The following is a 17516-nucleotide window of genomic DNA, read 5'->3' on the forward strand; positions in this document are numbered from 1 at the left end:
AATCTCATGTTGCTAAGAGATGAGCAACAGCAATAGCAGCTGCTGCTCACATGAGCAGGACCCAGGTAGTAACATTCCCGCGCTCCCCCCAACCTCCCCATACACACTCTCCAGTAGTCAGCACATATCCCCCCTGGCCCCACGCACTGAAAGAGTTTGTTAGGCCTCTGCAACTCAGTGTCCCAATAAGTTATTACTCAATGGATCTCAATTCAGTGTACATGAATTTTGGAAAGTTTTGAGGGGCTGTTCTACCCGGAGATATAAAAAAGGCACAGCAACACTCGGGAAAGAGTGATGTTCCATCTAACTGTGGTAGAAGCAAAGTGCAAAGTAATGGGAACGCTTACCTTTCAATTAGGTCCAGACGCAGCTGGTGTCCATACGGCAATGTAATGAGTTCCAGACCTGAACTCACACCCATGATCCTTCTCATCTCTTCCGAGACCTCCAGTATCCTAGCAACCTGCCAAGCATATAAATTTGCACATGTGGATTTGGGAAGCTGACTTACGAGAGAGCCATTTACACAGTTACCACCACTTCTGTCTCACCAGACTACTAACACAGTCATTTAAAATAGCTTAATCAAGCAGAGATGAGCTAAAAGCAGCACACACAAGGACCTAGAACCTCAAAACTTTTTGCCAGTGCAAATCAATCATACAGAAATAAATAAGGGGGCTGGCCAAGATGCAAGGACTAAATGCTTCATTCCTTTACGTACAAGACACATAAGAATGTTGTCGGGCATGTGGTAGGCAGGGGTCACCACAGAGTACACACATTACGTCTAAAAGAGCATGCACACAACAAGAACAGATTAGGCAAAGACCTGATCCTTCTTCAACACTGATGAACTTGGGCCTTAGTCGAGACATGCAGGAGATGCTGATTCCAACTCTCTGAGGCAGGAACTGAAAGCAGGTGTCTCACACTTTGGGAATGTGTGCTCAGCACTGGGCCACTCAGTCTATTGGGACTATTGAGGGGGCACTGTCACCACTTTCTCCTCCAGCTATGTTTGGTGAGAAAGGTTTTGCCAGCTCCAACTCTAGGGGAGGGCTCAAGGCTACAAATCTCTAGCAGACAGAAGCTCCTCCCATATTATGATGTCCAAATCCCAGGAAAGTGTGGAGTTTAGGGACAGCCATTTATCATAACTAGGAGTGTAGATGTGCTGGTCCCTCAGTACAGTGATTTCATGGATTTCATCTGTAGGTGCTTAACTCCACATGCTGTGTAGGGAGCCTGGGTGCATAAACATGGGGCTGTGAATTCCATTAGGGATGTAGGGGCCTGAAAGTCCAATGCTGCAAAGTACTGCAGGGCTTATGCCCTTTTATGAATTTAGCCCTAGACTGCTGCAGTGGTGTAACAAGCAGGCTTTATACCCTGGATAAACCCTATGGGAGACCAGGGGTGGGGATGCAGAAATCCTACCCAAAACAGCCCCCAGCTGTTGTTGCTGCTGTGCTCTGCCTGCACTGGTTCTTGCTCTTGAAGCAGGAGCAGCCCAGTGTCCATGCATCCCACAGCAATGCTGTGGGGCTGCTCTTGCTGCTGGGGCACAGATTGCACAGGGCTGGGGGATAATTCTGGTGCCCCTCCTAAGTCATCACCAATGCCCTTCTCACCCACCCCTAGTTTCACTACTGGTTTGTTGTTGGCACTGATGTTTCAAGTGGCACTTTAATTAATCTGATGTTCATACTGCCTGAATGAGAAACTCCTGGGAGCTTTGAAGTGTTAGCCATGAGCAAGAAGCATCTCTTGCCACTGTTATGATTCATTTCATGTTCCATGATGTATGTATGCAGCATTTATTCTGATGGGCTAACTACAGCGACTAAAATGTACTATTCACTGAGAAATGGTTAAGGGAATTCAACACCCACTTTGACAGGCAGATTATAGCCACTTTGGTTAGTACTGAGGTAGTCTTCAGTTCCAAATGCTAAAAATCAATCTGCAGTAGTGGGAGAAGACAGCTTTGGAGTGTGTAATGTTTTCCTGAGATTCTGATAGTAATACAGGTCCAATAAGGGCTGTTGGTGTTAGACCCGCTGTGAAGCAGCCAAATGTTTCTTCTGTACAGGGCTCCACTATTGAAACTCCTCAGTGGAAGTTTCCCAGGCCATTCTGCCAGTGTGAGAGGGAGGTGGGCCCGAGTGGGGAGAAGGGCTTAGGGGAGATCAGCCAGTACTACCACTGCAGAAGAAAACCCTGCCAACAGGTGCTCAGCCTGGTTCACCAAGTCCACTGGGACTAAGCAATGGTAGTGAGCACAGCAGCAGTACCAGCAGCAGCCTGCGGTTGGGGGGCAGCCACACTCAGTCTCTCTCCTTTTGGTGTAATATACAGGTTAATCTGTCATTACTCAGTAGCCTCTACATCACTGCCACTCTACCTTATCATTTTTATGGCCCACTGTGCTAATACTCACCATTTGTCAACCTGGCTCCCTACATGAGTCCCAGAGAAAGGGCACTGGAAACATGTTTTTATTTAAAGCCACAGGCTAAGTAAGTCCTTGTCATGTCCCTGGGCAACAAAATATTTCCTTAGAGCTGACCTCTGCTCTCCTAAACCTCATGCTCTGTGACTAGCAGATGAGACAAATATTGTGGATCTTTAGCAGGCAAGTTTGATTGCCGTCACTGAAGAGAAGAGTTTATTTTGAATTATGATGACAAAATGCTAGTCACCCATTACTTTCTCAGGAGGAGCCATCACTGCTCTGTGGATGCTGCTCAGGTGGTGTGTGCCTCTTTAATGGTATTGGAAACCAGACCTTATCTCACTAATAAAGTCCCTAAATGACCTAGATCAACTGATCTGCTGAGTTTATCCACAGAATCACAATGTGCATGTGCAAATGTGCTGTTATGAAATCACTATGATGCATGATCCCTCCTTTGACTTTCAATAGCTTTTTAAAATTAATTTCCCTCCTGATTATGCTTTCAGAGCAAAACATTCCTAATAGTGAGGAGTGGGGCTGGGAAGGCTTTTCATTCCTTCCACAACAGAGTGAGAGGCTGAATCACTGAATATACATTCTGTTCCAATGACTATGTAAGAGCTGCAGGATGAGCATTTAAATGAGAGTAATTGAGCTGATGGCAGAAGAAAAAAACACCATTTGAAACCATGTGCAGAGTGCCATTTGAATAGCAGATGATGGAATGAGAACATGAATTGTAATGGGCCAGATCCATAATAAAGGAGCACTAGATGGCCACGTTCTCTCTGTCTCCCTCTCTTCACCCAGTGCTGTTTCATAACACGGACAGGACCCACATCTATTCTTATCAAGCAGCTAAGCATCCAGTTAAGTTTTCATGTCCCTTTTGTTTTGAACTATTACTAGAAAAAGAGCTGCTTTGTTCTTGGCTTACTTTCTTCTCTTCCTTTTCCACACTGCTGAGTCTGAAATAGCTGCTCCCAATGATTTGCCAGTAGAATGAAGCCAGCACTATAAAAATACTCCATGCTTCTGATGCTAATTTAGCAGTACACTAGAGGGTACAAAAGGCATGTTGGGAGGGAGCTGGCTCAGAAGCCTTGGCAGCTGCTTTCCAATACCTCTCTGTTAAGGTCCAAACAGAGGATGAAGATCCAAACAAGGATTCAAAGAACAAGTCACCCTACACTCTGCTCTGCTCTATGCCATGTGCACCATTATGGGATCTGCGTGCCTTCCAGGAAATGGCCAAACAACAATTGTTCCTGGAAGCAACAGTCATGACTGGTTCTCTTTCTTACCATCATGGCATTCATTCTTTCAGCCCAAATACTCTTTCTGCCAACCTTAATTTTACTTACAGAAGAAATACTGAGTTGTGAATGAACAACAAATGATGTGTGATCAAATGCGTGAAACAGTGGAAAACCTGGGCTTCAAAACCAGGCCAGCTATGATTTTTGGTCTAGAGATAAACTTTAAATCATTCTTCTAAAGCAGGGGTTGGCATTTTTTTGCACCCATAGGCCAGAGCTTGTGATTCATCCCCTGACTGAGGGATATAAATCCCTCCCCCGACAGCTCAAGCCACCTGTGCTTACTCTCACTGCAGATACTTGGACCCTCTGTGAGAGTAAGCACAGACACAAGAAAGCAGCAGGAAGGACTGGGTATGGCTCACAAGCTGCAGGTTGCCAACCCCTGTCTTAGGGGATAATGTATTCTAGGCTACCTCTTAGTAAGTCCTTAACAACAAATTAATATTTTCAGATTTCCCTTTAATTCTTCCAAATCCCTTAAAAAAAACAAAAAACCCAAACAACCCAAGCTGACAAACTGCTCAGAGAGATGCAGAAAAGTTCTTTTCCCTTTACAATTATTTGGTTTTTAATAAGAAAAAAAAATTACCTTGCAGTCCATTCTAAGTATGTGCTGTGCAATAATCTTTGGATCATTGTTGGTGAATAGCTCTTTGACTCTCTTTAGCATTGATGTTTCAAGTGGCTTGTTTTCCAGAGGAAGGAGCTTGGATTCAAAATCATTTGGTTTAAAACTAGAGACAGTCTCAAGAACAGGTGCTACATACATGCTGCCCTCCTCAGCCATTACACTCTGTGCTGCTAATGGATCCATAGACCTCTGTGATGCATCCTGCTCCAGGGTCAGGTAACTGGTCTCAGAGTTCCTGGACGAAAGGGCTCCATTCTCTTTAGCTGTCAGATGCTCCACGTAGCTGCTCTTCTGACATGAAGGCTGTTTTGCTGGTCCACAATCCATGGGAGTGGCAGGGTTTAGCTCACAGTAGTGTGCCTCTGAACTGTGCCAAGCTAAAGGAGACTGTGGTGGCTTCAGCAAGGGCACTTTGCTGGGTTTAGGTGGAGGCTTGGGACAGAGCTGACTGTCTGAGCCTCTAAGTGCTTCTCCTGATTGAGAGTCTGAGGCAACTCTCTGGACAACTGTGGGGCTCAGAGTAGGTTCACTGCCTGTTCTGAATGGGGAAATAGGGGAATTTGGACATGAACCTGTACCTGTTTCAGGTACCTGAGATGGATGCCTTGAACCTGCAGATGAAAAACAGAAACAGAACTTTCTTTTAATGACAATAAAGCAATCCAAGGCAAAATACATACAATTCCTGAGGTAGATCTGCTTTGCTGTTACTTACTGGACAACATGTTTCAGATCATGTCAGTTCTTCATTCTGTGCCACCAACATGTATTTTTAGGGATGTGCTAGGCAGCAAATTCTACTTATTTGCAGATCCTCCCAAAATCCCAAACACACAGAACAGCTGCACTATAATCTCAGTCTGTGGTAACTCTGACAATAACCCAGCTCCCCACAGCATACATGGACCATACAGTCAGAGCTGGAAAATCTCCATGGCTTGGAATAGGAGTTTGTTTGTAATCTGATCTGCTGTATAAAAATGGAAACTTCTAGCTGCACCACACAAAGACCGTGTGCATCATTTCTAGGAAGACAAGTTAGAGGTGAAAGAACAAGTTCCTCAAAGTGGATTTTGGACACATAGCAAGGTATAAAGAAAAATAGCGTCAGGGATGTTAATCTTGTATATCCAAAAGATAGCTGGAGAAGCATGTGTCTGTACTGTAATATTTCCTATAAACTCATCCTGTAGTTCATACACAAACCTCCCACCGATTTCAAACAGAGGACTCAATGCAGGACTGGATTGAAGTCAGAGGTTCCCAAAGGGTGATCCACAGAACACTTGTCGTCTGCAGAGAGCTAACTGGGCACATCACACTGGCTTTAATTCTTATTTCCAGCTGCTATACTGCATTACAGCCAGCTAGACTGTAAGATCTTCAGAGCAGGAATTGACTCCAGTAATATTTCTGCCAGGCACCTACAACAATGTGGCCTTGCTCCTGACAGAGCTTTTAGGCTTTTGTCACTATCATCATCACCACTTTACAAAGCCACATGAACTACCTACCTAATTTTACATTTCAGGCTACTGCTACTGTAATTTATTTCCTCTAACTAGGATGGTAATGAGCTCAATTATGAACGGAAGGGGAGGCAGTTTGTGCAATCATATTTATGGGTAGAATGGACAGAGCAATGCTCATGAGAATTTTGTTATGATGTGGTTCCCTATGGAGGTGCTGGAGAGCTCCTGTCTTAATAAATCTATTTACAAGGGATGCGGTGGATTTTATATTTTTCCTCCCATGGATTACTGCTCAAGAAAAGTTCAAGACTGACAGTCTTGGAAACCATATCAGTATTTGTGCTTTTGGGGACAGTTCCCTTGGCATGCTGCTCGGGAAAGAAAGGGAAAGCAACTGGCATCTGGGGAAGTGTCCACATGTCTTTTCTCAGTGAGGGCAGAGAAGTGGAACTGATCACATTCTCATACATGTGACACTGCTGTTGCTCAGGAAAGCTATGGAGAAAGGGGATATAGTTGGGGGGGTGGGGACAACTACAGCAGCAGCAGTAAGGTTGTGATATAGGAAGAGAGAGGAGTAAGAACGGGAGATAAACAGAGCAGAGCTTTTGGTCATCACACTTCCTCTCTCCTAATAGTTGGGAGCATACGGAAGAGGGCAAAGGAGTACTGATGCATTAGCTGCAGATGAGTATAGTTTACTTGGGCAACAGTATGAAGCCTGCTAGGATTTCATCAGCTCCACTCCTGCCACTCAGTAAGCCAGGGCCAGAGCAGTGTCAGTGAAACTGATGACATTCTTGCAAGACCTGGAAGGGTAAGAAGATACTGTCAAGGAGGTGCCAATTAGTGCCAAGCATGATAGTCCTTTTTGGGATATGGAAACTTATTCACTAGTGCCAAGCCACCATGCTGACAGGTGCCCTTGTAAATACAGCCTGGTTCTAGTAGTCGTAATAGCAGATGAAATGAAACTATCAACAATTTATATGAATCACCAAAGAGCTACCAAATAGAAACTGGATCACAGGACTCCTACACTCACCCCTCTCTTCCACGAGACTGAATTTTCACCTTCTGGAACTTTAATCTATAGCATCTGGCAAAGGAACCGACAACCTGAAAAAAAATGCGTCTTCTGTGTAGTTATTAGAAACTTCACTACAAACATACCAATTGGCAGGTAGCTTTCTGACTGGTGAGTCTTCAGTGGGAATCTTTTCTCCTGGACATGGTCCAAACTCGCTGGCTGGCTACCACTTTTTTCTTTGTTTCTAGGATGGGAAAAAAACCCCCCAACACAGCCATATTGTTAAAGTGTAGCACAATTCTTACCATTTGCAACAGGGCCAAAAACTGGGGGGAGGGGAAGGGGAGCAATCTTTCTTTTCCCTTTAAGGGCAGCTTAAAAGCTTAAAGTCTTCTTTATGTTGCAGTAGCACAAAGGGGTTTTAGCACGGGTGAGGCTCTTGCCTACAGTGTTCAGTGTTGAGAGAAATCTCTCTGCACAGAATTTTTTCTGGTAGCTATACACAGGGCAAGGCCCATTCTTTACCTCACCAAGGCTCTGATCCATCTCCTGCATACTGAAAGACCGTAGTCAATCATAAGCATAGTCTCTATTAGGAAGTCTCAACTCTCAGACTGAGGGCCCATTCTCTAGCAAGACAGGTCTCACTACTCTGCTCTTCCATTTCTCTTATAGTTCAATCACTAGGCAGTGAATATGCATGCTTTCATTTTATATTTTCCTACATACATACACAAAGAAAATATTCCCTGATACTCCCAGGAAAATCATGTGAAAAATAAAGTTATTTAAAGGCTCTGTGCAAATGGTTTACTCAGTTCACATGAAGTTTTCAAAACAGAATTAAAAGCATCTACAAACTTCATTGCGAGGAATGATTTGCAATTTCTTAATTATACTTATTATGTTGTTTTTTTTATTTGAGTGTTTTGACTTTTCCATGCAATGCCTGGACAGGGTGGTAAGGAGGAATCCAGAGTCAGCTGTGTTACTGAACCTTTGCTTATTCCATCTCACTTTGTCTCATTGCTGGCATTTCCATCACAGCAGTTGAATAAGGAAAAGAGCTTGGCTTAGGAGCAACAGCAAAGTTTTACTTTGCTCCTTCAATGTATTCAATCTATTTTCGTTTTTTGTTCCAACACTGCGCTGTGCTAGCAAGGTCTGATTCTGAGATCACTGACTTCTCAGGAGTTCTTTCCGACTTACATCAGTATGAGAGAGAAGAGAATCAGAACTGCAGAGCCCAATGGGGAAGTGAATCATACCTGAATCATATTTTTCCAAAAAGATTTTCAAAATCTGAATAATTCACTCATATTCATCAACACATCAGCATATTAATTAAGGCTCAACTTAATTAATGTCAGAGTATTTGAGTGCAGTGTACAAATGCAATGTACAAATGCAGACAGCTACACTAAAATGCATTAGTTACTGCTTGTGTAAGGCCTGATCCAAATCCCACTGGAATTAACAGGAATCTCTTTGATACTTCAGTGTATTTGGATTAGGCCTTTAAAAATGACTTACTATGAAACTGTGTTGCCTTGGATTAGGCCTTTAAAAATGACTTACTATGAACTGGTCCCTTCTCCACTAACACTGAGTACAAAACTCCCACTGACATCTGTGGAAGCAAGACAGCCCCTCCCTTGATTTCTCTTATAGGGTAGTGGTAGAAGGAAACAAAAAGTACCTTAAAAGATTTCCTCTGGTTAAGCTATGCTCCCGGGATTGCACACCGCACACATTGAGGCTCAGTCTTTTTGCAGTCTCTGATTTTCCTTCTGAGATGCTGCATTCTCTTTGTCGGACTGGAGATACTCCATACTGCTCCTCTAGACACCTCAGTGGCACAGTCCGGTTAATAGGCTGAAAAATAATTGCTCCACTCTGCTTTGATATTGGTTTGCGGTTCCCCACGTGATACCTAACTAACCCAGGGATGCTGTCAAAACTTTCAAGTTCAAACTGATATTGAACACGGCAGTAGGCTTCACTGAGTCTCACGACTGTCCTGTTGATTTTGAAATGCTGAGAAATGTTTTTCCACTGACAGGTGAGAACAAAGTTGCCAGGACTGGAGAGAGAGTCCCGAATCAAGAAGTCACCATCTCTCTGAACTAGACTTTCTGCCACCTTACAGAAAGAAAAGAAAAAGAACATACTCAAAATCACCCTTGACCAGCAGTCTCATCAACAAGATCCCTTTACCCAAAGGGGTTGGCAACCTGTGGCCTGTGGGTCAAATCCTACGCAGGAAGAGACTGAATCCAGCCTGGGAAGGTCCAACCTGACCAGGCAGCTGCAGCAAGGTCCAACTTGGCCAAGCAGCCCATTTCCTTCTCACTGCTCCCTCGTGCCTGTGCTTACTCTCGCTGCAAAGAAGTCAGTTATTTGTGGGGCAGAAAGTGGGGCAAAATGTTGCCCTCCCCAGTTCTATCTCCTTCAAAATTTCAGGGGCATAATCCTTCACAGCAGGTCTCTGCAAGGAGATTCTAGGACAGGGTTTATGGGCCTAACAGAGCATCCATAATGTTTGTAGGCATCCACCTTTCAGCTTGTCAAAGGAAACGGATCTGCGAAGGGGAATGACATCACCCAGAACACTGCTGGCAGGAAATAATATAGCTTTTCCATCATATATATGCACCAGCTTGGAGGTTATTACTGCAAGTGGCCAGAATTCACCATTTAGTTATCACAAGTTATTTAAAGTGATACAATCAGCTGCTTTATAAAATAGGTTTGGGTTCATTTTTTAAAAATTCGGTATCTATTTGGGAGCTCAAATGGCCCTGTTTCTTTATGAACTGAGCTGGGCATACCCATTTGGAAAGGATTAATTCATCTTAAACCACAAAACTGGCTACTCCACCTGCCTTTCACCACTCATGCTGCTACCAGCAGGAAGCGTCACAATTCCAATTGTATCTGCTAGATGCATTCCCATTGTGAGCCAGCAGGGGGAAATCATGATGTTTTTGTGCGGAAGAGCCAAAATAATGACTGCTTTATAAACCAACAAATATTCTACTTTGATAGGGCCCAAAATAAAACTACCCTGTTTAATTCCCAACTTGGGAAAAGTTTAAAAGGAACATTTTTCCATGTTGCTTAATCACACTGAGCCAAAACAAAGTTGCTATCAGAACACAGGGGACAGAATATTGCCTTTGTCCACATCACAGAGCTGTCCTTGTAACTTGTTTGTTTGTGAAGGTATATGAATTAACAGCTCTGTGACCTGACTATTGCTTTCCTCACTCCTGTTTCACACCAAGGCATGTTAAGTAAATACCGTATCAGACATTGCTTAGTTCACGCACTGAAAGACATTCAGTTTCTCTTGAACTAATGATCTCACAGAGACTCTATATGTAATATTCCCATGTTAGTCTGTCTGTCTGTCTGTACATGAAAACCAACAGGCCTGTCTATGAGGGAATCCCCAGGGAGAACGTACCTGCCGAGGAATGCGCCCGTGGTACCAGGCATGGCTTCGCAAGTCTTCACTGCTTAACTGCAGCTCTTCTTCTAGCTCTTTCTTCAGCTTTTCCGGGGTGCTGTCCATAATCTGCCTCTCCCTAGAGAACTACAATAAAGATATAAAAGAAAAGGTCAACAGTGCCAAGCTTAGTGATAAGCATTATATCTCAGTCAAATTTTCATCCCATGTGTCCCCCACTGCACCAGCCATTGGAAACTGGGCTCTACATTTAGCCAGCTGGCTTGGCTTTGATCTCTAAGCAATATTTGCAAAGGCTGTGTCAGAGGAAAGGTGTGTAATGATTACACTTTGCATACAGTGCATCATAAATATCCCATCTGTGCACCAAGATAATGCAACTGCTGAGTCACTTGGCCACTGCATCTTCTCCATACGAATCCCATGTGTGGCAAGCAGAGTACAATCGGGTTGCCCCATCCCTAGTAAGAATATTCTGAACATAGCAGGACTTATACCAACTGGATGGGGGTACTGATTCGGTAGCTCTGCTGCATGTGAAATGTGTATCTTGTTAAAGGTCTTTCCCTCCTTAAAAAACCTTCATTACAAGAGGAAATTCAGACTAACTGAATTCAATGTTTTCTGGTGATTCTCCTCTTCCTTTACTGAAAACAAGCAAAATCTCTGTGCACCTCCATGACTCACAGGGGAATCCTAGAACCCCATAATACATATGGGATCTACTGAGGAATCCACTTGTATTGAGTAGTGAGCATATTGATCCTCATAGCCCTCTGCTCTCAGAAGAATTTGCCTTTCTTGGACCATTTCTATCAGAGATTCCTTGGTCCTTCTCAGGAGTGAGACTTTGGTGATTCACTAAAGGCACCTATACATGTGCAGCAAGGCGGCTCCAACGTTCTGTAATTACAGTTCATCAAAGCAGACTTGATTAATTGCTGAAGCATGGTAATTACTGCGCTCCAGCAGACTCCAGCTTCACATGTATCAGCATCCCTGCACTGAAAAATGGTGGTGGAGGCACTTTAACTAAAGCTTGTTCAATGAGCTTTAGTTAAAGTGCCCTGCCATCATTTTTCAGCATGGGGACACTGGTACACATGACACTCCGGAAGCTTTAATTAGAGTGGCTCTTGCAGCTGCTCTTATTAAAGGTCCTCCTCTCCCCCACTCCCAGAGCACATGTATAAACACCCTAAAGGTCTGGTCCTCCTCCAGAGAAGCATAAACAATACTGCTGTACAATTTTTCAAACCATTCAATGAAGAGAAATTCTTTGGACAATTAAACAGTCTCCCAGAGTCCTGTGATTCAAACTCTGCATTTAATGGTGCTGAAACGCTCACAGAAACTTTTCAGTTTCCAAAGTGGATTGGCTATTTGTGTCAGTCAAAGTGTTGCTGCATTAATCATGGAGATATGTGTACAGATGATGTTACTTCTAAACAAAAAGAGTGAGTGACACAGAACGCAGGTCAACCACAGCTTTTTTTTTTATTGGCCATATAGTTTGTAGTTATCTGATTAGGATCCAAAGCTTCCAGACTGATCTTTCTAGCTGCACTGATGCGGATGCTTCAATTCATGCAAGTGTTTAAAGAGAGTGGACTACACTGCTGTGCACCCACTGTTCACAGACTTTCTATGAACACTCCATTCTACAGAGTTTTCTTCTTCAAAGACATCCCCACAGCCTATACCTGCAAGAGTGCTCCCTTCAACAGTACTCTGGGCAGTCCAGACTACTCCAGTTAAAGCAGATTGCTAGAAAGCATAGTGTTGATGGAACAATGCCAGAAGAAATGGGTGTTCTGCTTGCCAAGACCATCTGAACATGCTAAAAGTTCAGATGAATTATAAGATTAATTTTCTTCTTGCCTCTTCCTTTGGAACAGTGATGCCTTATTAGACAATAACAGTTTGGTGTGTTACTTTGTACAGCAATGTGGAGATTACAACGAGCCTCAGTTTTGTTTCTCTAGAATCTAGGCCATGTTATCGTGCTGTTTGCACATGTACATACAGGTTAACATAGATAATTATGTTGTGCAACAAAGAGAAAACCCTGCCCTTCATCCTGCAGCCAGGATACGGTTCTGCTTCTGAAGGGATTAGGCAGGGTCTCTGGCTTGTTCAGGGCATGTAGCCTCTACAGGGCAAGAAGACTAGCTTCCTGCATGGCAAGATACAAACAGCATTGATGTCAGAGGCCACCATAACTTGGAAGCAGAAGTGCCATGGTAATGCCCCCTGCTGCTTAAGGGCAGAAGCCTTCTCAATCAGCTCCAAAGTTGCTTTGCAGCCTGTGGACGGTGGGGATTCCTTGGCTTCTCATTCCCCACAAAGTCTCTTCTCAGTGAAGCTATTACTATATAAGATAAGGGCTGTCTAACTTTTAAGCAGACAGGAGCCACATGCTCCCTGGGCTGCACCAGTGAGGGCCTCATAGTATGGACTAGTGTAAGCCACAGGCCCCTCAGGCCACAAACTGTGGGCACTCAAGCCTCACTCTTAGTTCCCTGGCTGCACTGTGCAGGGGCCCCAGGATACAGTCAGCACTGTGCCCACGCTGCATTATCCCTGGGGTGGGAGCAGGAAATGGAAAGGAGGGGGAGCCTGGCACCCCCAGTTGCTGCTGCAGCAAAGGGGGGAGAAGCAGCTGGGTGCGAGCCTGGCAGCCACAAATTAACACTTTGGGGGTCACATGTGCCCCCCTCCCAACCTGCTATCTGGGCAGCCCTGTAATGGAAAACAATTTGGCAAAATACCCCAGCATCCATAAGGACACATAGAACTAGAGGTATTTACAGTTATTAAGCGTAATAATGCCAGAAACAGACACAGCCTCTGCACAGGAGTGAATTTCATCCACATGAATAATGCTGAAAAATAACTTTCATCTTTAAAGATGAATAATTTACTACAGCTGTTTCATCAGGATACAGGTATATAACACAACAAAGGAACTGAGCATTCCCTCTAGCGGGCAGCCGGATTGCTCATTAGCTCTGGAGAGAAAGTAATGAGCAGGGATCCTGGTTTTCCCTGATAAAAAATTGCAAATTGTCTGATAAAACCCTCCAAATCTGTGATTAAAATAAAAGGACCCTCCACAGCCTCCCCAGCCCTGCTGGTGCCCCTCACTCCCTCCACAGCCCCCTGCCCCACATCCCCCTGGAACTCTGCCAGCCTGCAGAGGGCTTGTCAAAAAACTGCAAAATCTGCAGGCTTCTCCAGTAAAATGAGAAATCTGTGTTTGCCTCCAGTAAAAGGTAAAATCCATGGATTACTCCATTTTTCTGTGGGAAACAGGATCCCTGGTAATGAGACACATCTTGTACTCATCAAGTTCCTTCCAGCAACCTTATTAGAAAAACATTTCGGGAATCCAACCCAGCTAAATTGTTAACATGCACGATTACCTAAATTTTAAAAATCCATTCCACCAGCATTAACCATGCACGTGACAGCTATTACTCTGCAGAGGTCAGATTGGAAGCCAACGTGTCAGTAACTGCCTGCCGTTCTGTATCTAGTGGGGAACTCCAGTAGCTGGCATGGTTTCCAAGGTATTCCCAGAAACATTTCCTAGGGATGCAGACCTACTAACTGTAAATGAAACTGCCTAACCAGCATTCTGTTGGCTCAAACTACTAAACTGTGCCTAATTGTATATCCAATGAATAGTGAGAGAAGGAGACTGTGAAAGATAAAGTTTGTTCATAATTACAGTGGCCAATGTAGTTCTGTTATCAACTCTAAAACCCAAGGGCTCGTGCCCTGCAAAAACGTACATATTTGCTTAACTTTATACCCTTCAGGTAATCCCGTCACAGTAATCTGGGGCTCATCTATATACTAAGGTAAAGTGAGAGTTTGCTAGTTACTCAGCGCTAACTCCTTATGCAGAAATTCCTAGTACAAAATAAGTGTGAGGTATCTTACACCCATATTCAAGTGTCACATGAAGGCACTCAGAGTCTGAGCATTAGAAGCATCTGAAAAGGGAGTGAGTGCACAAATTCACATTGGAACTTGCTGTGCACTTACATCCCTGTGTAGACATCCCCACCTAGAGCAGCAGAATTTGTCCTCTTTGTATGTCTTGTACAGAGACAAGAACTTTGTTGCCACTTGATGCCATGTTAGACATTTTGGGTGCCTATACACATACAGAGAGGCAGCTCTAACACACTGTAACTATAAAGTGTTGGAGCAGACTCAATTAATCGAGTTTGGTGGAACATGGTAATTACTGTGCTCCATCAAGCAGACTCCAGAGTCATGTATATCACATGCAACTAAAGTTCAACAAGCTTTAGTTAAATCACCCCACCACTATTTTTCAACTTGGGGATGCTGGTACGCATGATGCTCCGGGGTGCTTTACATACAGTGGCTCTTGAAGCTGCTCTAATTAAAATGCCCTCCCCCCTCCCCAAACACACACACCTCCTGGAGCATGTCTATAAATGCCCGTAAGTAAAAGGTGTGATAGGATCTGATGTGCAAACCACACAATCATGCCTCCTGCAAATACATGCATGGCAGGAGGCATGATTGTAGGATCCAGCATCAGATCCAATCACACCTTACTGCTGGTGAAGGGGGAGCCCTGGATTGCATCATGGGCTCCCACTGCACTGGCGAATAGCAAGCTTCCGCGGCTGTGAGTCCTGCAGCTAATGAGACTCGCAGCTGTGGGACACTGCCTCCCAGCAGCAGTAGCATATGGTGCACCCCTGAGGCTCAGAGCACGCCTCCTAGCAGCAGCATATGGTGCACCCCTGTGGCTCAGAGCCCCAACCATCAACTGACATGGCTCCCAGTCACAAGGGCATAGCTTCCTCACTTCACATGCAAATTAAAGCTGGATAGAAACCAGCTATAAAGTCATTACAGATTTTCCAGCTCTAACTTCATAGCTGTATGGACCTTTTCATGTCATGATAGTTACTTTGCACATGTAGCTGGTCTAAATTAATCATACAGTTAACCCCAAGCAATTAATAGTAATTGACAATAAGGAAACGGAAAACAGTATTACTTTAGTTCTGTATTTGCAGGGAGATGGAGTAATGGGTGGTTAAGTCTTTTTTCTACATCCAGCTTTTATGGTCTTCTTACTTCAGCCTGCATTGTGACATGACTCTCTCTAGTACACAAACAAGAAATATGAAGCTCACATTTCTTAGGGTCTCCAAGGAGGAATAACTCTTTCATAAACTTCAAGGAGAACCAGTGTGAGCAGATCCCTGTGCCCATACAGAGGTGCTTTGACTTCACACTCCCACAAGCATCTCAACAGAATCTCCTTGCAGAACTGAGCCATATTTTGTTAATCTGTCACTCCTTTAATTATCTCTTGATATACTGATTTTCCTTTTGAAAAACAAGGATCATACTGTATCAAGAGTTCTCTTGTCTTGCTTTGTTAGCTTATTTTTATTTATTTAGTTAGTTAGTTAGTTTCATTTAAGTCCCTCAGTAGGGAATTCTGCCTACAAAACTCAATGGAAACAAAATCCTACATCTTTAAAAACAGGAAAAAAGTCCCATTTTTCATATCAGCATTACCATTATTTTATAATTTTTTGAATTAAACTTGTAGCATTTACTAAAATTCATGATGAATTTCCATTTAAGAGATATTAAAGCTAGGTGTATATAGACCTGCCATTAATTTAACAGGCTTATTCAGATACTGTGTAAGATTGTAAGTGAAGATACAATTCATAGGCAACTAGTGGCTATGTGGCATGCTGAAAACTGGAAAAATACCACCAATGCCCAAGAGATTCCACTCAAGTTTTCTTGTTTAGGGTAAATTAACTGAGAGGTGTTTGTATTTTTCACTTTATAGTGTACCCATGAAATCTGAAAAGCTCCTGTCCTGAGAAGTTTCCACTAAAACCTACCATCCATACATCCAAGTGAAAAGGATTATTTATTATTTATGCAGGTGGGATTCTGCAGAAAAGGACAATCAGGCCCTCCTCCTAATTCTCCACACTGAATTAATCGCATTAGGGAATTATAAACTGTGCCAATTATTCTGTAGCTATTTTGTTTACCAACTAGATATCTCCACTGGTAAACTAGCTGCATCATCTGCTGTTCTCCTCAGTATAAATCTGTTGTAAAATAAGCCAAGTCAATGGAGCAACATAAGTAAGCTAGTGGACAAGCAGGCACACCGATTCTTATGTACATGCCTTCCCCCCTTCCCCCAAAAGCTCAAACTGGAAGAAAATAAGCTAAATGCAAATCTAATATGAAATCAATGCGCCAAATTGAATCTCTGTGAATTTCAGAGATGGGAACAATATAATAAGCAGAGGATCATAGAATCATAGAAGTCGGGTCGGAAGGGACCTTGTAGATCTTCAGGTCTGACCCCCTGTCTGGGCCAGGTAGTCATCAAGCCTCTTCTTAAAGATCCTCATGGTAGGAGCCAGCACCACTTCCCTAGGAAGTTGGTTCCAGCTCCTAGCCGCCCTAACTGTGAAGTAGTTCTTGCGGATGTCTAATCTAAACCTCCTCTCTAATAATTTGTGTCCATTGTTCCTTGTCATGCCAGGGGGCGCTAGGGGAAACAGTGTCTCCCCCAAACCCTTCTGGTCCCCCCTAGTGAGTTTATAGACAGTCACCAGGTCCCCCCTCAGCCTTCTCTTGTGAAGGCTGAACAGGTTTAGGTCCCACAGCCTTTCAATGTAGGGTCTGCCCTGTAGCCCCTGGATCATGCGGGTGGCCCTCCTCTGGACCCTTTCAATGTTGTCCACATCCCTCCTGAAATGGGGCACACAGAACTGCACGCAGTAGTCCAGCTGTGGCCTGACCAGTGTTGTGTAGAGGGGGAGGATCACCTTCCTGGCTGTACTTGAGATGCACCTGTGGATGCACGACAAGGTCCAGTTAGCCCTGCCAACTGTGACCTTGTATTGTCGGCCCATATTCATTTTGGAGTCAATAATGACTCCAAGGTGCCTTTCCACCTCCGTGCTCTCAGGAAGGGAGTTTCCTATTCTATAAGTGTGCTGCTGGTTTCTACTGCATAAGTGCAGTAGAATTTTGGTACCATCAGCGAATTTAAACAGGTTGCACTTCACCTCATCATCTAAA

The 17516-nt window shown here is 43.8% G+C and overlaps 1 protein-coding gene across 5 annotated transcripts in view; it reads right to left on the reverse strand.

Annotated features, from left to right (window-relative positions):
• BCAR3 (breast cancer anti-estrogen resistance 3) overlaps positions 1 to 17516 on the reverse strand; it is a 174620-nt gene that overhangs the window by 12276 nt on the left and 144828 nt on the right. For all 5 annotated transcript variants that reach the window (XM_019501626.1, XM_019501625.1, XM_019501627.1 and 2 more), the window contains 5 exons: positions 10389 to 10517; positions 8619 to 9061; positions 7063 to 7163; positions 4376 to 5028; positions 351 to 466 (listed from right to left, as the gene is read on the reverse strand). In XM_019501626.1, the coding sequence (XP_019357171.1) occupies positions 351 to 466; positions 4376 to 5028; positions 7063 to 7163; positions 8619 to 9061; positions 10389 to 10517 (1442 nt within the window). The remainder of the gene's footprint in view (positions 1 to 350; positions 467 to 4375; positions 5029 to 7062; positions 7164 to 8618; positions 9062 to 10388; positions 10518 to 17516) is intronic.

Source organism: Gavialis gangeticus, unplaced genomic scaffold (genome assembly GCF_001723915.1).
Source record: "Gavialis gangeticus isolate Ggan-Ray unplaced genomic scaffold, GavGan_comp1, whole genome shotgun sequence".
Classification (NCBI taxonomy): domain Eukaryota; kingdom Metazoa; phylum Chordata; order Crocodylia; family Gavialidae; genus Gavialis; species Gavialis gangeticus.